We start from the raw sequence: 23,425 nt of genomic DNA, 5'->3' as shown, positions 1-23,425 counted from the left end.
TCCATCAGGAGTCAGAGCTGGCTCGAGGCTGGGAGCATGATGGCATGGCTGGAAACGTGGGCAGGGAGCCATCACATCTACTGCCTGTGGAGCTGCAGCACAAACCAGCCCAGAGCATCTCCAAATAAATCATTTATGTCCTTTCCTCAGAGGTGGTGGTGATGATTTTATTATTGCAGAGCTGGCAGATAGGTATGTGTTTTCATCTCACCATGGTGATGTGTGGTTCCTGACAAATGGGAGTATTTGTAGAATGCACAAACAGACCTGAGGAAAGGAGAACATCCTTCTGTCTGCGCGCACTCAAGAATGAGGATCTTTACACTGGGGTTTGGCGTCATCATCTTTATCTGCCTTTGGCAAACTTCCTCGTAAACCATTTACTTAACAGATAGCACAACTTAATGGAATATGAGGTGTGTTACCTGTCTGGGATGATTGGCCTTGTGTCTTAAATACTCTTTGAGGAGAAATGAGTTAGGTGTCCCTCCTGGAGGCTGAGAGTGGAGAATGTGTGTCTTACTGAGCCTACAGGAAAGCTGGGGAGGGGCGCTTGATCAGGGAGCGCAGGAATAGGACAAGGGGAAACGGTTTTGCATTGAAAGAGGGGAGACTGAGATGAGGTCTTGGAAAGAAATGTTTTCCTGTGAGGGAGGTGAGGCCCTGGCCCAGGTTTCCCAGAGAAGTGGTAGCTGCTCCATCCCTGGAGGTGTTCAAGATCGGGTTAGTTGAGGCTTTGAGCAACCTGATCCAGTGGGAGGTGTCCCTGCCCATGGCAGGGGCTTGGAACTGGATGGGCTTTAAGGTCCTTTCCAACAGAAACTATTCTGTGATTCAGTGCAAATCTATTCTGGGGTGCTTTAGCTAGCAGCAAACCATTTGCTGCTCTTCGTCACATTGAAGTAGGTTTTGTGAAGCATAGTGAGCCAACGGAGCCGATCAGACCTGTGCAGGTGGAGAAGGTCCTGCTCCCAGCAGGCTGCTGATGGCCATTTATCCCAGCATCCAGAGCTCTCCAGGAGCTGGTTTAACATGCAGCAGTAGGAAATGTAGCAAAATGTCTGACTGGGTCTGGGCCACGTGAATATGTTGAAGCACTTTAGCAAAGTACTGGTGAGTACCCAAGCCAGCAGCAATGGGTGGAACAGTGAGAACCTGCCAATTAACTCATCTTAAGAAACTTTTGGGGGTTCTATTACTATGAGGGTACCGTGCAGGAGAGAGATCAAGCAATGGATTTGGAGTGTGCAGCAATCTAATTCAGTATTATATCTGGCCTGTAGATGGTGTTATAAGGAGGGCCACGTCATAGAATCATTTGGTTGGAAAAGAATTCTGAGATCATCAAGTCCAACCGTATCTGTTCACTGCTAAACCATATCCCTGAGCACCTCAACTACCCATCTTTTAGATCTTTCTAGTGATGATGTCTCAACCACCTCCCTGGGCAGCCTCTGCCAGCGCCTGAGAACCCTTTCAGTGAAGAAACTTCTCCTGATAACCAATCTGAACCTGCCCTGGTGCAACGTGAGGCCATTTCCTCTTGTCCTGTCACTTGTTACTTGTGAGAAGAGACCAACGGTCACCTCCACCTCGCTACAACCCCCTTTTAGGCAGTAGTAGACAATGATGAGGTCTCCCCTCAGTCTCCTTTTGTCCAAGCTAAACAGATCCAGGTGCCTCAACCACTCCTTGCAAGGCTTGTTCTCCAGCCCCTTTCCCGGCTCTGTTCCCCTTCTCTGGACATGCTCCTGTGCCTCAATGTCTTTCTCGGAGTGGAGGGCCCAGAAGTGAACCCAGAATTCGAGGTGTGTGTGTCATCACTTAAGTCAATTTAATGATTACATGATTCAGGGGTGGTTTTTTTTTTTGTTTTTTTTTTTTTTATTTATACATTGCCTGGGTTTTGGGTTTTTTGTAAGTGATTTTATTTTAATTATCATTACTGAAATTTAATCTGCAAAGAAATAATGTGATTGTATCTAGTGGCAGCTCGCACTGTTCTGTTCACAGTTCTGTGCCGGGGCTTAGTGACAGAAGTTAGCAGGAGATACAGTTTGTCCTCCTCTTCTCCAGAATTGTTCGGAACACCATTGTAGAATGAAACTGTTTCTCTTCATTGCTATTCAAACCCTGTCCCAGACACATTGATTAATCACTAAATGAGGCCTACTGAGATGGAAGATAAGTACCCTCATTCCTATTGTTCTAATTCTGAGCGGAGTCTGTTACAATAAACGGTGCCGTATCTATTGAATTCACACTGAAGGGTAGAAGGAAAGTACAGATTTGACTCGTAGTGTTGTCACGTGGATTCTTTTTCTTTAGTGGCCTTCTCTTTAAATCCAGGACAATGTCTGTTATTTCAAAAAGCATTATAAACCAATGCATACTGGTAACTTAATGTAAGCCAGCAATTCTTAAACCACACTTAAAACCACCTTTTCCAAAATCTGTCTTGAAATCAGTTTTGTTGGGGCACTGAAGCCCCGGGAAATGTAGTTTGTTTTGCCCTAACTTGCATTTTTTCTTCCTTTTTTTCAGGAGTTCTTTGAGAATCCTGCTTTTCGCCCAGACGGCATGAAGCTCTATCCAACACTAGTGATCCGTGGCACTGGTCTGTATGAGCTCTGGAAGACTGGAAGATACAAGAGCTACCCCCCCAGTACTCTGGTGGATCTGGTAGCCAGAATCCTGGCCCTTGTCCCACCATGGACACGTGTGTACCGTGTTCAGAGGTAATTTTCTGTGTTAGACATTGTATATTGATTTATTGCCCTTAGAGTAATTCTTACTTTAATTACAGCAAGATCTGACTCACTCTTTAATTGTTTCTCAGGCTTTATAATTAATGCAGAACAGAGGAGAGATTTAGATTAGATACTAGGAAGAAATTTTGTACTTCGAGGGTGAGGAGGCCCTCACCCAGGTTGTCCAGAGAAGTGGTGCCTGCCCCATCCCTGGAGGTGTTGAAGGCCAAGTTGGATGGAGCTTTGAGCATCCTACTCTTCTCTGGTGAGGCCCCACCTGGAGCTATGTGTCCAGCTCTGGACCCTTCAGCACAGGAAAGGCATGGACCTGTTGGAGTGGGTCCAGAGAGGCCACTAAAATGATCAAAGGCATGGAGCACCTTTTTTATGAAAAGAGGGTGAAAGAATTGGGGTTGTTCAACTTGGAGAAAAGAAGGCTGCAGGGACACCCTAGAGTAGCCTCCCAGTATTTAAAGAGGGCTGTTAAGAAAGATGGGGAAAAACTTTTTAGCAGGGCCTGTAGCAATAGAACAAGAGGGGATGGTTTTAAAATAAAAGAGGACAAGTTTAGACTAGATATCAGGAAGAAAATTTTTTTGCTGAGGGTGGTGAGGCACTAGCCCAGGTTGCCCGGAGAGGTGGTCGATGCCTTGTCCCTGAAAACATTCAAGGTCGGGTTGAATGGGGTTCTGAGCAACGTGATCTGGTTGAAGATGTCCCTGCTTGCTGCAGGGGAGTTGGACGGGATTACCTTCATGGTCCTTTCCAATCCAAACCATTCTATGGTTCTGTGATCCATTGGGAGATGTCCCTGCCCATGATACGGAGGTTGGAACTGGATGGGCTTAAGGTCCCTTCCAATCCAAACCATTCTGTAATTCTGTGATTTTTAAGCTATTCAGAATGGGAGAGACCAAGTGGAATGAGAAGCTACTTAAATTGAGCTGATTCTGTGATGCACCCAGAAACTTCACCAGTTCTGGAGGCCCCGCTTTTACTGCCAGTCAGACAAGGACATAGCATGTGGCACACACAGTACATTAATGATGTGGGTGAATTGTTGCCTCTTGGCTGTGGGTGAAATTTCCTCTGTCTGTTGCTGAAGCTGCGAAGTATGTCATGTTTTTTTTGGCTAGAGTCTTCCTGTCATTCCCCATGGGTGCTGCAGGGTTTTCATAAATGTGCTGTGGTTATACCATTGCTTCCAGTCCTCACCTGCCAGCACAATAGATAATACTTCCATTTAGCTCAGTATTTTCAATGTGGGGTCTTCTTCACATTGTTTTTCTTACCACCTACATCTCTCTGATATTAGGAAGGGAGGCTATGGAATCCTTGCGTATTTTTCCATGTGCAGACAGTGTTCAATTGTCTTTCAGCTACATGAGTTGGAAACAGTGCTAAGAACTCTCCAAAAGAATGCAGAATGAGAATGCCTTGTGCATTAGACCTCACCTGTCTGGACTTCTCCAGGGCATTTGATTTTGTGCCCTATCAGATATATGATGGAGCAGGGGTAAGCAGAGAAACATAGAATCATGGAATCATTAAGGTTGCAAAAGCCCTCTAAGCTCATCCAGTCCAACTGTCAGCCCAACCCCACTGTGCCTACCAAACCATGTCTCCAAGTGCCATGGCCACAAGTTTTTTGAACCTCTCCAGGGATGGGGACTCCACCACTGCCCTGGGCAGCCTCTGCCAGGGTTTCACCACTCTGTCAGTAAAGAAATTGTTCCTAATATCCAATCTAAACTTCCCCTGGATGTGATGCTGAGGAATAAAGCAAAACATGGCTTACAGGAAGTACCAACTCAATATTCATATTATTTGCAGAAACTTTATTAATAAAGGCGGAACTCCTGCAGTTTCTCCTTGCAGATCTTCTTTCTCGTCAGTTCCACAGTAGGTACAATGGCCCATTTGTTCATCATGGTATCACTGTACGATCATAAAATGGTTTGAGTTGGAAGGGACCTTACAGCCCTCCCAGTTCCTGCACCCATGCCATGGGCAAGGACACCTTCCAGTAGATCATGTCTTTGTTCAGAAAGTGGGGTTTAAGCTCATTTAAAGAAAGGAAATGGTGCTAGTTTTCAGTGAAGACATAGCAATGCTCTTCTTCATAATGCGAGGACATCTTCTGACTTGGCAGCCCGGTGATGCTTAGTGATGCTTCATAGAACCATGGAATGGTTTGGGTTGGAAGGGACCTTAAAGCCCATCCAGTTCCAATCCCCCTGCCATGGGAAGGGACACCTCCCTTTGGATCAGGTTGCTCCAAACTCCATCCAGCCTGGCCTTGAACACCTCCAGGGATGGGGCAGCCGCTACTTCTCTGGGCAACCTGGGCCAGAGCCTCCCCACCCTCACAGGAAAACATTTCTTCCTAAGATCTCATCTCAGTCTCCCCTTTTTCAGCTTCAAACCATTCCTCCTCGTCCTATCCCTGCACTGCCTGCATCATACCTAAAATGAACAGGTTTATTCACATAGGTCTTCTCCAAAGGAACATAGACTCAGGAATGTGTTTGCTTGGCGTGCTGGTTTGCCTGAGCTTTGCTGTGGTTTCTCTTGCTGACACCAGCAGCCTCCGTCCAGCTGTCATCCAGTTGTCAGTTATTATGTTCCACTGGAACAGCTGTTTTCTTACTGACTGCCTGATGTTATCTGAAACTTGTTCATGGTGATTACTGATTTTTACACCTCCAATGCAAAGTCCAAAAGCTATTACTGTGATCCAAATTGCTTTCAGGGCCATTCAGTGACTCTGTCACAGAATAAATGAACAAAACCAGATTTCTAAAAACGTTTGTGGCCTGTAACGAACTCTGCTTCACTGTGGACAGCCAGCTTTTCCCTGTTCTCCATTGCTCCCCCAGGCCCTTTCCATCTCAAATCCTTTGTCATTCATTCATGATTCTTGCATTTGAGCCTATATTGCCCCAATCCTTTCGGATCCAGCTATGCCCCACACAAGTTATCCTGAGCTCTTTGTGTACTCACCTGCTGTTTGGTACCAGCATTTGGGTTTTCTAGGAAACCCTGCTGAGGAGAGACTGAGCCATGTGCCCTTCCTTGTCAAGACAGCTGTTTGGGATCTCTGTTCCCCAGTACCGGGGTTTGAGGACACTTAAGGCACTCTTTTGTGCTCCCTTACATGCTGAGTGAAGATCTCGCTCTCTACAGCTCTCTGAAAGGAGATTGGAGTGAAGTGGATGTTTGTCTCTTCTCCCAAGTAACAAGGGATAGGATGAGAGGAAATGGCCTCAAGTTGTGCCAGGAGAGGTTTAAATTGGATATTAGGAACAATTTCTTTACTGACAGAGTGGTTTGGCCCTGGCAGAGGCTGCTCAGGGCAGTGGTGGACTCCCCATCCCTGGAGGAGTTAAAAAAATGTGTGGCCATGGCACTTGGAGACATGGTGTTATCGGCACAGTGGAGTTTGGCCGACAGTTGGACTGGATGAGCTTGCAGGTCTTTCCCAACATTAATGATTCTGTGATTCTGCGCTCAGAATAATCAGTTTAAGGAGTCAGGTGAGCATGACAGAGATGTCACTGACAGAACACAGTACAAGTCTTTCTGCTTCAGGAAAGCAGGTTAAACAGGTTTAAAAAAAATGGAATGCTGTTCCTGATGGCTCAATGGATGAGACTAGATCTTTCAAGGTGTTTTGTAGCTGTCAGAGGTTCTGAATACTCTATTTATCCTGCGTGTTTGTGGATCTCATTACCACCAGCATGCTTTGGTGCGTGAGAAGGTGTGAAATGACAGTAGTGCCACACACTTGAGACTTTTTTTTTTTCCTGGATCTCAGTGTTGTCTATTGATGTTATTTTCACTGTACTGATGGACACATAGAATAATAGAATCATAGAGAGGGTTGGGTTGGAAATGACCTTAAAGCCCATCTAGTACTAATCCCCCTGCCATGGACAGGGACACCTCCCGCTGGATCAGGTTGCTCAAAGCCTCATCCAACCTGGCCTTCAACATCTCCAGGGATAGGGCAGCCAACAATTCTCTGGGAAGCCTGGGCCAGGGCCTCCCCACCATCACAAGAAAACATTTCTTCCAAATATCTCATCTCAATCTCCCCTCTTTCAGATTAAAACCATTCCCCCTCATCCTGTCCTTGCACTCCCTGGTCAAGAGGCCCTCCCCGGCTTTCCTGAAGCCCCTTTCAGTACTGGAAGGTTGTTCCAAGGTCTCTCTGCAGCCTTCTCTTCTCCAGGCTGCACAACCCCAACTTTTTCAGCTTGTCCCCATATGGGAGGTCCTCTGCCCTGAGATCATCACCGTAGTCTTGTCTGAACTTGCTCCAACAGATCCATGTCCTTCCTTTGCTGAGGACTCCAGAACTGGATGCAGTACTTCAGGTGAGGTCTCACCAGAGTGGAGTAGAGAGGCAAGAACTGAAGAAATGAAGTATGAAGAAATGAAATGCCTTACTTAACCAAGACCATTTAATAAGCATGAGCTTAGTGTGGACTCTCCAGGTCTTTAGACTTTCACTGTGTGCTTCAACCAACTGCCTCACAAGTGACCTAAATGATGCATTAATTCTTGACAAACAAAAGATTAAATCGCCCCTATTGAAGCTTCTGGTAAACTGCACATTAACTTTAATAAGGTCAGGATTTAATCCCCCATATCCCTGCAGTTATTTAGCATTTTAACAAGTTCTAAAATCACAGGCACGGCGCCGTTTTGTGACTGTTCGGAACAGGCGGTTACTGTGTATGCTCAAGGGGCACACTATTTAGAAGGAACTGCTGCAGTGGTCGAGAGGAGGCCACGATGATAATCCAAGGGCTGGAGCACCTCCCCTGTGAGGACAAGCGATCTTACAGCAGCCTCCCAGTGCTGAAAGGGGCTTCAGGAAAGCTCGGGAGGGACTCTTGATCAGGGAGTGCAGGGGTAGGACAAGGGGAAACAGTTTGAAGCTGCAAGAGGGGTGATTGAGATGAGATTTTAGGAAGAAATGTTCTCCTGTGAGGGTGGGGAGGCCCTGGCCCGGCTTGTCCAGAGCAGTGGTGGCTGCCCCATCCCTGGAGGTGTTGAAGGCCAGGTTGGATGGGGCTTGGAGCAACCTGATCCAGTGGGAGGTGTCCCTACCCATGGCAGAGGCTTAGACCTGGGTGGTCTTCAATGTCTCTTCCAACCCAAACCACTCCATGATTCTGTGATTTAAATGCTCTACCCTAATCTGAAGTGGGAATGAAAACCCTGTTTCTTGCTTTGTCTTTCTTGAAAAGCTTATTTTTTACCGTAATGTTTTAATTTAGTTTGCTCCCTGCTAAGCAAATGAGAGTGGCTCAAGTTATTGTATCTTGCAACCGATCTTTTATTTGCAGTATTTCTTTACTGTTTCAGAGCTGACTCTGGATTTTGCTAAAGATCTGGTACTGGAAGATGTCTCAATGTTTTATCTGTATCCCTGTGGGGAAAATACATATAGTCCGACTTTTTGGAGCCTTTCCATAATTAGAAGAAGGGCGTTTTGTTAGATTATCACTGTAGATCTAATATGCCCTGATGAAAATGCCGTTCTCCCCTAGTATGTCCTTTAGTCGCAGTGTGAAGTGCTCATTTCCTCTAATTGAAGCTCCTTGAAGTATGTTTCGTTGGCGCTGCAGTGTCTTATTTACTCAAATCCACGGAATAAATGACCTGGGTCACTAATTTTATTTTGCCTCAGCTTTTTGGCATTTGAGCATAAGAGGAGAGGAGTTTTTCACAGGGTCTTTGGCTTTGTAGGAAAAAGAACAGCAAAATCAGAAGAGGAAAGTAAAGCACTGAAAGTAGCACTGAAATGATACCAAAGTGTGTGGTGTGGTTAACACGCTGGAGGGAAGGTATGGCATCCAGAGGGACCTGGACAGGCTGGAGAGGTGGGGCTGTGCGAACCTCATGGAGTTCAGGAAGCCCAACTGCAAGGTCCTGCACCTCCGTCAGGGCAGTCTTAAGCACAAACACAGGCTGGGCAGAGAATAGATTGGAAGCAGCCCTGAGGAGAAGGACTTGGGGTGCTGGGGAGTGAGAAACTCAACATGAGCCAGCAGTGGGTGCTCGTAGCCCAGAAAACCAACCATGTCCTGGGCTGCATCCACAGCAGTGGGACCAGCAGGGCCAGGGAGGGGATTCTGCCCCTCTGCTCTGCTCTGGTGAGATGCCACCTGGAGCTCTCCATCCAGCTCTGGAGTCTTCAGCACAGGAAGGACATGGAGCTGTTTGAGCGAGTCCAGAGGAGGCCACAATGATGACCTGAGGGCTGGAGCACCTGTGCTATGAGGACAGGCTGAAAGAGAAGGGCTTGTTCAGCCTGGAGAAGACAAAGCTGCAGGGAGACCTTAGAGCAGCCTCCAGTACTGAAAGGGGCTTCAGGAAAGCTGGGGAGGGGCTCTTGATCAGGGAGTGGAGGGATAGGATGAGAGGGAACGATTTTAATCTGAAAGAGGAGAGATAGAGATCAGGTCTTAAGAAGAAAAGTTTTCCTGTGAGGGTGGTGAGGCCCTGGCCCAGCTCGTCCAGAGAAGTGGTGGCTGCTCCATCCCTGGAGATGTTCAAGGTCAGGTTAGGTGGGGCTTTGACCAACCTGATCCAGTGGGAGATGTCCCTGCCACGGGATCCTTTTAAGATCCCTTCCGACCCAAACTATTCTATGATTCTGCGGCATTGGCTTGTGATGCTGAAACAGGAGGAAAACCCTGGAGTCTGTTGCCCTTGTTTTCATTCTTAACTTACAGGAAAGCTCCTTTTCTTGCCCCCCTTACCAGTGTCTCAAACTTCTGCAAGGCTGAAGCTGTGTAATGATCACGTCTTAAGGACTGTTGAAGCCCTTTTTCATTTATAGACCTACTGCCGAAAATGTGATTGTCAGTGGGGACCGTGATGTGCATGTGAGTCCTCCAGGAACTGAATAGATCAATTAATACGTTTTACAGAGGTCATCAGGCAGCTGCTAGATGATGATGACTTTCAATCACTACTGAACCAAAGATGGATTAAGCTAATTACATTACCAATTCCCTAAACCACCCCTTTCTCTGAATGGTGTTTGTGATATTCAGCTCTTTCCTCTGTTGAATGCTTGAATGGATAATGAAAAGGAAGAATACTCACCAAGGAAGGTTTGAGCCTCATTGTGAGACCAACCTGTTGTACAATGTACCAAGTATCTTTCACAGAATCATTGAGTCCTCAAGTGTTTGGATTGAAAGGGACCATAAAGCCCATCCAGTTCCAACCCCTCTGCCGTGTGCAAGGGCACCTTCCCCTGGATTAGGTTGTTTGTTTCCTGTTTGTACAGTCCTTATTTCCCTGTAGGGTTTTGGGTTACAGAGTGGTGCAGTTAGGTGTTGTGGTATCAGATGCCAGGGCAGAGTTGCAGCAGGGAGAGGGAGAAGCATTTGGAATTGCCACGTGGTGCAACATTAGAATCATAGAATCACTAGGTTGGAAGGGACCCACTGGGGCATCGAGTCCAACCATTCCTAACACTCCCTAAACCATTCCCCTCAGCACCTCATCCACCCGTCCCTTAAACACCTCCACGGAAGGTGACTCAAGCACCTCCCTGTGCAGCCTGTTCCAGTGCCCAATGACCCTTTCCGTGAAAGATTTTGTCCTGATGTCCAGCCTGAACCTCCCCTGGCACAGCTTGAGGCCATTCCCCCTTGTCCTGTCCCCTGTCACTTGGCAGAAGAGGCCAGCTCCCTCCTCTCCACAACCTCCTTTCAGGTAGTTGTAGAGAGCAACAGGGTCTCCCCTCAGCCTCCTCTTCTCCAGGCTAAACAACCCCAGCTCTCCCAGACGCTCCTCATAAGACTTGTTCTCCAGACCCCTCACCAGCTTCATTGCTCTTCTCTGGACACACTCCAGAGCCTCAACATCCTTCTTGTGGTGAGGGGCCCAGAACTGAACACAGTACTCGAGGTGCAGTCTCACCGTGCCGAGTACAGAGGGAGAATCACCTCCCTGGACCTGCTGGTCATGCCGTTTCTGATACAAGCCAAGATGCCATTGGCCTTCTTGGCCACCTGGGCACACTGCTGGCTCATGTTCAGTCAGCTGTCAACCAACACCCCCAGGTCCTTCTCCTCTAGGCAGCTCTCCAGCCACCCTTCCCCCAGTCTGTAGCACTGCATAGGGTTGTTGTGCCCCAAGTGCAGGACCCGGCATTTGGCCTTGTTAAACCTCATCCCATTGGCCTCAGCCCAGCAGTCCAGCCTGTTCAGGTCCCTTTGCAGAGCCTCCCTACCCTCCAGCAGATCCACACTTCCACCCAGCTTAGCGTCATCTGCAAACTTGCTAAGGGTGCACTCAATGCCTTCATCCAGGTCATTGATAAAGACATTGAACAGGGCTGGACCCAGTACCGAGCCCTGAGGAACCCCACTTGTGACTGGCCTCCAGCTGGAGTTAACTCCATTTACCACCACTCTCTGGGCCCAGCCATCCAACCAGTTTTCAACCCAGGAGAGTGTGCGCCTGTCCAGGCCAGAGGCAGACAGTTTCTGAAGCAGAATGCTGTGAGAAACTGTGTCAAAGGCTTTACTGAAGTCCAAGAAGACTACATCCACAGCCTTTCCCTCATCCAGTAGTCGAGTCACTTTGTCACAGAAGGCGATCAGGTTAGTTTGGCAAGACCTGCCTTTCATGAACCCATGTTCACTGGGGCTGATCACCTGGTCTTGCTTTTAAATTTCATGTTTGTACCTCCCTTGGGGAAGTGAAGGGAGGAGTTCTGCCATTTGCGTACTCCTGAGTGGCAGCTTATGTTTTATATCTTGTCTTATGGGGAATAGCTGAGGGACCTGGGGATGTTTAGCCTGGACAAGAAGAGGCTGAGGGGAGACCTTATCGTTTTCTGCAGCTCTTGGAAAGGAGGTTGAAGCAAGGTGGGTCCTGGTCTTTTCTCCCAAGTAACAAGTGATGGGATGATAGGAAATGGCCTCAAGTTGTGCCACGGGAGGTTTTGATTGGATCTCAGGAAAAATTTCATTACTGAAAGAGTGGTGAAGCCCTGGCAGAGGCTGCCCAGGGCAGTGGTGGAGTTCCCATCCCTGGAGGGGTTCAAAAGCCATGTAGGTGTGGCACTTTAGGACATAGTTTATTAGGCACGGTGGGGTTGGACTAATGTTGGACTGGATGAGCTTAGAGGTCTTTTCCAACCGCAGAGATTCGATGATCTACGATTCTCTGACTGACATACCCATAGGATGACTCTAGGCTTGCTGGCTGAGCTTCACCATTAATCATTTGCTAAACAGCACCTTTTCCCTTTTAAGTATCTAGCGTTCCAGTATAAAAATGTTGTCATTCCGATGAATTTTCCCAGCCGAGCATTCAAATTGGAGACTGCATAACACAGCTGGGGACAGACTTTTCTGCAAGTTCTGTTGTGACAGGACAAGGAGTAATGGTTTTAAACTAAGAGAGTGGAGATTTGGACTGGATATAAGGAAGAAATTATTTGCTGTGAGGGCGGTGAAGCACTGGCCCAGGTTGCCCAGAGAGGTGGTCAATGTCCTGTCACTGGAAACACTCAAGGACTGGGTGGATGCGACTTGAGGAACCTGATCTGGTTGGACATGTCCCTTCTCAGTGCAGCGGCATTAGACTGGTTGGACTTTATTGGTCACTTCTCACCCAAAGCATTCTGTGATTCTATGATTCTAAGGACACGGTCTGGTTCCCAGTTGCTGGTCTCCAGCAACAGATACCATACAGAACATCTGCCATGGAGTTCCAGGTGAGGCACAGGCTCGGCTGGATGATACATCTTTCCCCAGACTTCCAAGTGAAAAACTGAGAGCAAAATTATAGCCTATTTCTTGGCATTGTAAAAGCCTGCTTTTATCTTCAGTCTTTTTACTAAGATAAAATCTGTAGCTTTTTCCCTTCATTTTTCTCCTGCTCTTAGTTGTGTTTTGCCTGTGTTATTTCTTGCTCAAACAAGGACTTGAAACGAAGGTAATTCAGATAAGCCCCATGGTCGGCTGTTTGGGATCTTGGCTTAAGTGACCATAATGGCACTTTTAAACTAAAAGAAGAGAAGTTTAGACTAGATATTAGGAACAATTTTTTACGCTGAAAGTGGTGAAACACTGGCCCAGGTTGCCCAGAGAGGTGGTTGATGCCCCAACCCTGGAAACATTCAAGGCCAGGTTGGATGTGGGTCTGAGCAACCTGATCTGGTTGACGATGTCCCCACTCACTGTGGGAGATTTGGACTGGATGACCCTCGTGGTCTCTTTCAGCCCAAACCATTATTTGATTCTATGATTGTCTGCTAATGCAGTTGTTTGAGGTTTTTGGTTTTTCCTACTACATGCAGAGATATCCCAATGCCACTGGTCAGCTCGGGAGTGGAGCATGGGAACCTGAGAGAGCTTGCCTTGGCCAGGATGAAAGACCTTGGGACACAGGTAAGATATTTGTCAGTTGGTGTTGAGGGTGAGCTGCTTGGTGACTTTATACAAAATATCATAGAATCATGGAATGGTTTCGGCTGGAAGGGACCTTAAAGCCCATCCAGTTCCAAGCCACAGCCACAGACAAGGACACCTCCTACTTGATCACGTTGTGCAAAGCCCCATCCAATCTGGCCTTGAACACCTCCAGGGATGGCACAGCCACAATTTCTCTGAGCAACCTGGGCCGGTGCCTTGTGCCCCTCACATGAAAACATCTCTTCCCAAGATCTCATTGCAGTCTCCCCTCTTGCAGCTTAAAACCGCTCCCACTTGTCTTATCCCTGAACTCCCTGATCAAGAGCCCCTCCCCAGCTTTCCCTGTTGGTCTCCTTTCAATACTGGAGAGAGAGAATGTCATGACAGCAGATACTACAGGAGCCAAGTTCACTGCTGAGCTAAAACAATCTGCAAAGCTCTTTCAAAATAATTTTAATGACTAAAAAGCACCTTGATGATATTTCTGAAAAGCTAGTTTTGTTTGGTGGATTTTTAGATTACCATTTTCACCTCCTTCCTGAAGGTACTTGGTAACTGGTTTGTGATATTCATTTTTTTGACAGAATGAAACTAGAAATCAGAGCAGAGACAGTGAGGTTTCTTTTTAATTTATGCTATTAGAAATTCTCCTTGTTTTCTTTTTCCCACGCATGCACTTACTTGGCTGAACAATTGGAAGAAAAGCTCTTAGTCTGAGGCCAGAGAAGCCTTGCAGGAGGAGTGCAGCGCTAACAAATGAGATTTAATATTCTTGATATTTCTAAGGTCAAATAAAAATATGAGCGGGGGTGGAGAGAAGGAGGGGAAGAGAGGAATTGCATTTATATTTGAAGTCAGAAATTGGTACGCATACCTAGTCTTCATTTCTTCTGGAAGGTGGCTGCAGCAATCGGCATTCACCAGTCTCCTCTGGCACTGCTCATGCTTTGAACCTCCCTCCAAAACCGAGTTTATCAGCCACAGTCTGCAGTTCTACCAGTCAAGTTCTTCCTTTCTTGGCATGTCCAGCTTCCTGCACAAAATCACAAAACCATGAAATGGTTTGGGTTGGAAGGGACCTTAAAGCCTAGCTGTATTGTGCCTCTGTCTTGTGATTTAGCACTCTCTCTTTCTAGCTTGAGGAAGTTCTAAGGCATTACTGCATCCAACAATAGTAAAGTTTTTAGCTACCGCGCATGTGCCTGTAGTCCCACATCAAATTGTGCTTGTGTGAAGCTGTATCTTGAGTATTTAGCATGTATAGTTCTCTCAGCTATATCTGGCTCCTTATTAACTTTGCCATCTCACTTGGATCTTGCAGTTGCAGTGCAAAAGACTACAATATAGACTCCAAGCCATCTTCCTTCCAGCTGGGCTTTCCATACCATTTAATCACTCCTAAGCTGATGCCCTGGACAACTTCTTAAATCGTTCTTCCCAGTCTTTCTCCAGTAGGAAGCCAGGCTTTGGCAGACGGCTTTGCCAGCCACAGAAGCTTCCGTCCCTCCTGCTTGCTTTTCACTTCAAAACCAGACAGGGGTGACAACCTCCGTGGTGCAACTAAGCCTCTTCAATTGAGCTCTTTAGGACTCCGAGTGAACTCCTCCCTGGGTTTGATACTAAAACCACGTCATTTGATCCGAACCTGTTCAAAACCAGCTGGAGAGGCAAGGAGAGCTGATGCGTGGCGGTCAGGGCTGAGCTGAACCGTTACAGGGCTTGGCAGGTTGGCAGTCATCGCTTTTAGAAGAACCAAATCTCTGCTGTGCAGATGATTATAGATTTTAATTTAGTGAGGCAGAAACGCTGCAGCTGGTGGGATGAGGAACCAAACACTGATGCAGTACAGCCAGAAATGTATGGTACTGTTGTGTTTTTCTTGTGTCAAACGAGGACGTATAAATATGCTTTTGTCCGCTTGTCTCTCAGCTTGGAAAAGGAGAGGGAAAAGCCAAAGCAAGGAAGGGACTTGTACGAATCTTATATATTTTCAGGCTTGATAGTAAAGATAAGCCAGCTTGCTAGCTCTGGCGTCTCTTTGAGGAATGGCTTGGTGAGGAGTATATTTGAGGGATGCAGATCCATTGTGCTAATGTTGCACTTGTGTTTGTGGTGGCTGGAGAGAAGTTATCTTTGAGGACTCTTGTGGGAGGTGGTGGCCTTTGCGACTGCCAGACGCAAAGTGCAGCTGGAGGCACACAGCTGGGAGGCAGAACTGTAAAATCATAGAATCATTAAGGTTGGAAAAGCCTTCTAAGATGACTAAGTCCAACCATCAGCCCAACACCACATGTGCCAGTAGTAAACCATGTCCTGAAGTGCCATATCTACACAGCTTTTGAACCTCTCCAGAGATGGGGACTCTGCCACTGCCCTGGGCAGCCACTCTTTCAGGAAAGATATTGATCCTAATATCCAACCTAAACCTCCCGTGGTGCAACTTGAGGCCATTTCCTCTCATCCTATCCCTTGTTATGTGGGAAAAGAGACCAGCACCTACCTCGCTCCAGCCTCCTTTCCAGGAGCTGCAGAGAGTGATGAGGTCTCCCCTGAGCCTCCTCCACACTCAACAGCCCCAGGGCCCTCAGCCACTCCCAGAACCCATGGGCTCCAGACGCTTCCGAAGCTCCGTTCCCCTTTTCTGGACACATCCCAGCAGTATCCCAGAATACCTTGTCTTTCCTCACGTATGGATTCTTAGTGAAGAATGGATTTTCCTCTGCTTTTTAGTGCACTGTTTGAGCAGCTGGAAAATTGTAAAGGAGGAAAGAGTTTATCTTGTCTAAAACTACAGCAAATCCCACTTTTGTCATACCCTGATGTAAAACAAAGAAACAAGATCACCTTTTTCTCCTATTTGGGAGATTGTTGCTTTATATCAGTAATGGAATTTGAAAGCATTTAGAGAAGAACAGTGTGTGAGATAGAGCTGTGCTCATTCTGCATATTTGAAGTTCCTCTGTGAATTGGATTTTCACACATTCTTTCCCCATCTAAAAGCCTGGCTTTTGGAAATACATGGGCAGGTAGGGGTCGGGTTTTAGTCCCTTGGTGGAGATTCTTTTCCTTCCCTTGCGTATGGCACTGCTGGTAGAATAAAACAAACATTTGCAATTCAGCTGCTTTGCCTACATCTACTGTGGCTGCACTTTGTGACTAAAGTTGGGTTTGGCTTCTCGTTGGTGTTTCCAATAAACCCACGAAGAGACAGATGCACACAGGCTCCCACGGTAGGATTGCTTGTATCATAGAATCATTGAATGGATTGGATTGGATTGGAATAGATCTTAAAGCCCATCCAGTTCCAAACCCCCTGCCATGGGCAGGGACACCTCCCACCCGATCAGGTTGCTCAAAGCCTTATCCAGCCTGGCCTTGAACACCTCCAGGGTTGGGGCAGCTACCACTTCTCTGGGTAACCTGGGTCAGGGTTTCACCACCCTCACAGGAAAGCATTTCTTCCTGCGGTCTCATCTCAGTCTCCCCTCTTTCGCTTCAAACCATTCCTCCTCATCCTATACCTACACTCCCTGATCAAGAGCTTTCTCAGCCTGTCCTCACAGCAGAGGTTCTCCAGCCCTCAGATCATGTTCGTGGCCTCCCCTGGACACACTCCAACAGATAGATCCCTAGCCTTCCTTTGCTGAGCACTCCAGAATGCGGGGCTCCAGGTGGGATCTCACCAGAGTGAGCAGAGCAGAGAGGCAGAATCTGTCGCCCTGCTGGTCCCACTGCTTTGGATGCTGCCCAGGACACGGTTGGTTTCTGGGCTGCGAGCGCCCATTGCCAGCTCATGTTGAGCCTCTCACCCACCAGCACCCCAACTCCTTCTCTTCAGGGTTGCTCTCAATCTAGTCCAGTTCTCCTTTAAAGGCAAAAAAGGGTTGCTGAGATTCAAAGCTTGGCAATTTAAAGGCTCTGGTACCTTAGGGATGATTTTACCCACATTAGAGCTTCCCAGTGTAGGGTAAAAGTGAATTGAGCCTGAGTCTTTTTTCTTCTGTTATTCTTTCATGTGTGTTGACTTTGCCTCCAGTCCCTGCTGTTTGTGAATCAAAGGATACTGTTTCCTCATGAGCCATAATGGTTGCTTAGTGAATTGATTTTTGCCAGCATGTCTTTCCATTTAGCACTAAGACCTCTTTCGGAGGTGTATTAGGGATGGATTGGTGAGCACTTTTATTTTGAAGTCTATCCACTTGAAATTCATCCTTGCCACTTCACGCTATTTCACTTTAGTTTTAAACCCAATAGGTGGCTGGAAATCCGTATGTTTCCAAGCTTAATGTTTTTCTCCTGTGTAATGTATTTTTCCCCTTCCCTTTCTTTTTCCAGTGTCGTGATGTAAGGACAAGAGAGGTTGGAATTCAAGAAATTCACCACAAAGTGAGACCATATCAGGTAAGATTTGAGGTTTTCTTCTAGGAGCTTGTTTCAGAGGCAATTTGTTATCTGAGTTTGGTGCGGAGGCGTTGGGACCCATTTGTTACACATCCAATCCTGCAGTTTGCCTTTGTAGCTGGATGCAATTTTCCATTTATTTCTGCAGCAGCTTTCGATGTCTTTTGTTTGAGCCCAGTCACATGTTGAAATTTATGGACCACCATTTTCAATAAACTGATCACAGCCAGCAGTTAGTTTGGAGTTTGCTCTGCTATAACAAAGTAAGCAGCGCTTTCTTACTGCTTCTCAACCTTCTCTTTCTTTCCTCCTCTTTAAAATTCGGGATTAGAAACCACCAAAGCCACAGTGCGTGCGTGCTGAACAGGAGTGACTGTTTAGCGAGATGAATTTACAGGCTTATTTGTGAGTGTGCATGTTTGTATAGGCAAATGTATATGTATTTACGTGCCCATGTATGTATATATTTATAGATGAGTAGATCCATTTAGTGAATGACATATAAGTTGTGGTTTTCCTTCCTAAAACGGTCCACAGAAAGTTTGCTGTGCTTATTTTATGAAAAGGAAAATGTTCACTGCTGAATTTCAAACATCCCAGTTAGGAAACTAATCTACCAGCTCAATGTAAGAAAAAGGAGTGATCATTCCTTCCAGAAGGAGATCCACAGCCATGTAGGGCCCCCAAGGAAATGAGCTTACTCTGAGCGCAGAGTTGGATCTACCTTACTGTACATGTATTCTGTGGCTAATAAATCATATCCAGGAAGTATTCCCTTCCTTTGTTGACGTTAAGGAAGGACTGAAATGCTTATAGAGTTTGTCCATCATAGAACAGAATCATAGAATGGTTTGAGTTGGAAGGGACCCTGAAAGCCCATCCAGTTCCAACCCCCTGCCATGGGCAGGGACACCTCCCACTGGATCAGGTTGTTCAAAGCCTCATCCAAACTGGCCTTGAACACCTCCAGGGATGGAGCATCCATGACTTCTCTGGGCAGCCTGGGTTAGTGCCTAATGGATCATAGATCTACTTTACTTTTATAGAAGAATTCTTTGTGCCAGGAAGAGGTGCTGCCACCCGCAGGCAGAGAACTCAGTCAGAATGACACTTACATGCCTCCCTCTCCTCTGCGCAATGAGCATATACCCACTTTCTAAACGTAAACCACTAGACTGGGGTCAGGCATTCTGTGGGTCAGTATAGATCTCTAACAGACGTCATGTCAGTTTGGAAGCTCCATGATTATTTAGGCTTCAAAGAGTCTCAGAGTTTGGTGCCAGAAGTTAAGTAGCATGAATATATTCCAAGTTAGTTATCTAAAAGATGTTCTTAGTTTGCAAATCAAAGATTACTGGGAGCCATATTCTGTCTTTCTGCTGCTGATATGTGAATTCACATGGAGTGCAATACTTCCCATCTTGCTTAAAAGCAGATAGACTCCTCAGCACAGGAGAGGCATGGACCTGTTGGAGCCCAGAGGAGGCCATGAAGATGATCCAAGGGCTGGAGCACCTCTCACTCGAGGACAGCCTGAGAAAATTGGGATTGTTTAGGCTGAAGAAGAAAAGTCTGCAGGGAGACCTTCAAACAGCCTTCCAGTCCTAAAGGGGCTCCAGGAAGCTGGGGAGGGACTTTTGATCAGAAGTACAGGGGTAGGTTGAGGGAGGAGCGGTTTTAAGCTGAAAGAGGGGAGTTTGAGATGAGGTCTTAGGGAGAAATGTTTCCCTATGGGGGTAGGGAAGCCCTGGCCCAGGTTGCCCAGAGAAGTGGTGGCTGCCTCATCCCTGGAGGTGTCCAAGGACAGGTTTGATGGGGCTTTGAGCAACCTGATCCAGCGGGAGGTGTCCCTGCCCATGGCAGGGGGTTGGAACTGGATGGGCTTTAAGGTCCTTTCCAACCCTAACCATTGCATGATTCTATCACTATGGAATCCAGGAGCAGCAGCCTCTGTCTCCCTTATTTAGTTCAACTTTTTGGCACAGGGCAGGAGGCTCGAACACGACCAGATGCAGGAACCGACACCTTGGGCTCTGTATTTTTCTCTCCCGCTCCCAGCCCTTAAAACAGAGGACATCAGAGTTTATCTTCAGTAACAAAGACTTTATTGCCAGGTAGTCTCCCTCCAGCAAGGACCTGCTTTTTCCACGCTGCTGTTGCCGCTCATGCGTCAGCAGCGTCCAGCGCGGTTCTGGCCACTGGCCCTGCTGGTCGCCATTGGGGAGCAGCAGTAGATCACAGTGGCAGAATCGCATTTCCTGCCTGGCACTGCCACCATGAGAGCTCTGCACCCGGAGCTGCTCCTCCTCCGAGTTAATCATGTGTGTCTGAACATTCGCTATTGGCGAAGGTTCCAAAAGGCTCCTGACAAGGTCATTTATCAGAGCAAAACCCAAAATGTCAACTTCTCTGCTCTCGATTTACACCCTATTTTTGATTGGAATACTCTGATAAAGCAGCGGAGAAGGTCGGAGCTCCAGACACTCCCTTCTGGTTTTGCTTAGCTGAGCAAGTGGCAGCAGCTGCGCTGCTTTCGATACCCCAAATCTCTGACCCCAAAGAACACTGCCCTGGGCCATCCCCACCTCACCAAGGTACTGGGAGAGATGAGGAAGGTGCTAAGCTTCATGAGCCAGCAGTGTGCCCAGGTGGCCAAGAAGGCCAATGGCATCTTGGCTTGTATCAGAAACGGTGTGACCAGCAGGTCCAGGGAGGTGATTCTCCCTCTGTACTCGGCACTGGTGAGACTGCACCTCGAGTACTGTGTTCAGTTCTGGGCCCCTCACCACAAGAAGGATGTTGAGGCTCTGGAGTGTGTCCAGAGAAGAGCAATGAAGCTGGTGAGGGGGCTGGAGAACAAGTCTTACGAGGAGCGTCTGGGAGAGCTGGGGTTGTTTAGCCTGGAGAAGAGGAGGCTGAGGGGAGACCCTGTTGCTCTCTACAACTACCTGAAAGGAGGTTGTGGAGAGGAGGGAGCTGGCCTCTTCTCCCAAGTGACAGGGGACAGGACAAGGGGGAATGGCCTCAAGCTGTGCCAGGGGAGGTTCAGTCTGGATATCAGAAAAAATTCTTCACAGAAAGAGTCATTGGGCACTGGAACAGGCTGCCCAGGGAGGTGGTCGAGTCACCTTCCGTGGAGGTGTTTAAGGGACGGATTGATGAAGTACTTAGGGACATGGTTTAAGGGAGTGTTAGGAATGGTTGGACTCGATGATCTAGTGAGTCCTTTCCAACCAAAGATTCTATGATTCTATGAAGCTCTTCAGTCAGGGTCACAGCTCGCTCTCGCATCCCATCTCGCTCTGTTTGCCATATCTTGGATTCTATCATGACTGATAGAATTCCTGATGCCTGGAAAAGGTAACTATCACACCCACCTCTGTGGGTGTTTCACTGTGAGGGTGGGGAAGCCTTGTCCCAGGTTACGCAGAGAAGTGGTGGCTGTCCCATCCCTAGAGGTGTTCATGGCCAGGTTGGATGGCGCTTGAAGCAACCTGATCCAGTGGGAGGTGTCCTTGCCTGTGACAGGGCGCAGAACTGGATAGGCTTTTAGGTCCCTTCCAACCCAACCCATGCCGTTCCATTATTCTGTGAAATCTGGTATGGAAATGTATCATGATCTCACAAAAGCTATCTTGTTCTTACCAGATCTCTGCCAGAACTGAGGCTGTAGGGACTCGTTTGCAGCCTTTGTGCTCTGCTCCCATTATCGAATTTGTGGTCATCTCACGAAATATCTTCTGCTGAGGTCTGTTGTCAGCAGTGCCAATCTAATTTAAATTGTAAATTTCTTGAGTAGTTAGCCAATAGCTTATCAAAGGGTTTTGCAAGCAACGTTATGTTGAAAATTCCCTTTGTTAAACTCATCTGTCTGAGTGGCAGGAGGGTGTCGTTATGTAGCCTTAGCAATATCTATCATGACAGCAAGCAAGAGCAAGATTCTGTAGATGGGATAATTTTTCATGCACTTTAGACTAATGACAGGTATGATGTTGTTCTTGGCTTCATGAGTAAACAACACATCCTTTTGATAAGAGGATATCATGTCAGATCTGAAATAAATTAATCGCTTGCTGTAATTACTTCCATTTTATGCAACTCCTTTCTGTTAAGGATCAGTAGCCTGTATGTATTTCTACAATGGAGATGATGTGTCTGCTTTTAGAAGATGATGATCCAAGGGCTGGAGCACCTTCCATCCAAGGACAGACTGAGAGAGTTGGGATTGTTCAGCCTGGAGAAGAGAAGGCTCCAGGGAGACCTTAGAGCAGCTTCCAGTACTGAAAGGGTCTCCAGGAAAGCTGGGGAGGGGCTCTTGATCAGGGAGTGCAGGGATAGGATGAGGGGGAACGGTTTGAAGCTGAAAAAGAGGAGATTGAGATGAGATCTTAAGAAGAAATGTTTTGCTGTGAGGGTGGTGAGGCCCTGGCCCAGGATTCCCAGAGCAGTGGTGTCTGCCCCATCCCTGGAAGTCTTCAAGGCCAGGTTGGCTGGGCTTTGAGTAACCTGATCCAGTGGGAGGTTTCCCTGCCCATGGCAGGGGTTTGGAACTGGATGAGCTTTAAGGTCCCTCCCAACCCAAACCGTTCTGTGATTCTATTAAAAGTGACTTTTTTGAGAAATTGCTTGGAAGGAGATTTCTTGCCCATCGCTGGTTATTTACAGTGCTGTCTCTAAGCTGCCTTTTTAGTTAGCGGCCTTTCTCTATAGCAGCGGAAGTTATTTGGTTAAGGCTGCATAGTGCTACGTAATAGCCCTAAAAAATGCTGTAGTGAGTTGTTGCTGTGAAGAGACATTGGATTGACAGTTTTTGAAAGACAAGGGGCAACAACAGCTCCGTTATGAACATGAACCTACATTGGCGTTAATGCAGAGGGTGTAAATGTAGAAGCCGCTGTTCCTGCAAAGCTGAGGATTTGTATCAAGATAATGATCTCAGTACAGAGCCTAAGGTGGAATACGGCAGATTTATAAGCTGAGTGTAGCTTTAGGTCAGCAGACGAATCTGCAACTGTGTTTTCCCTTTGTATTGGAAACCGACTGTGCCAAACTTGTAATATGATTGCATACTGCAATGACAGTCTACCCCAATGAGGGTTATCCTTACCCACAGACAGGGTGGTTTATGAACCAGGGACTGCACCAGTGGACCAGGAGGTAACACAGGCTGGCTTTTGCCACGTTCACACTGATATCCAGCAGGAATAGGCTGTACATCTCATGAGTGCCTAGAAACCCTTTGAAGGAATCGATCATAGAATCATAGAATAGTTCGGGTTGGAAGGGACCTTAAAGATCATCTAGTTCCAACTCCCCTGCCATGGACAGGGACATCCTACTGAATCAGGCCCAAGGCCCCATCCAACCTGGCTATGAACACCTCCAGGGATGGGGCATCCACAACTTCCCTTGGCAACCTGTTCCACTGTCTCACCACTCTCATGGTGAAGAAGTTCTTCCTGATGTCTGATCTAAATCTGCCCCTCTCCAGTTTATACTTTTTACCCCTCGTCTTGTTACCACAAGCCTTTATGAAAAGACCCTCTCCAGCTTTCCTGTAGGCCCCCTTCAGGTACTGGAAGGTCACTATATGATCTCCTCTGAGCCTTCTCCAGGCTCAACAAGCCCAACTCTCTCAGCCTGTCCTCATAGGGAAGGTGCTCCAGCCCTCTGATCATCTTTGTAGCGTCCTCTGGACCCGTTCAAACAGCTCCATATCCTTCTTACGTTGGTGATTCCAGAACTGGACACAGTATTCCCAATGTGGTCTCACAACAGAGGAATAGAGGGGCAGAATCACTTCCGTTGACCTGCTGG

The 23,425-nt window shown here is 47.2% G+C and overlaps 1 protein-coding gene across 1 annotated transcript in view; it reads left to right on the top strand.

Annotated features, from left to right (window-relative positions):
• Nucleotides 1-23,425, top strand: part of ELP3 (elongator acetyltransferase complex subunit 3) — a 131,669-nt gene that overhangs the window by 68,370 nt on the left and 39,874 nt on the right. The window contains exons 10-12 of the mRNA XM_009563769.2: nt 2,545-2,738; nt 13,093-13,183; nt 17,543-17,608. Of these exons, the coding sequence (XP_009562064.1) occupies nt 2,545-2,738; nt 13,093-13,183; nt 17,543-17,608 (351 nt within the window). The remainder of the gene's footprint in view (nt 1-2,544; nt 2,739-13,092; nt 13,184-17,542; nt 17,609-23,425) is intronic.

This window comes from Cuculus canorus, chromosome 3 (assembly GCF_017976375.1).
Source record: "Cuculus canorus isolate bCucCan1 chromosome 3, bCucCan1.pri, whole genome shotgun sequence".
Taxonomy (NCBI): Eukaryota; Metazoa; Chordata; class Aves; order Cuculiformes; family Cuculidae; genus Cuculus; species Cuculus canorus.
Note: the sequence above shows the minus strand (reverse complement) of the source record. Positions and strands in the feature narration are given on the sequence as shown.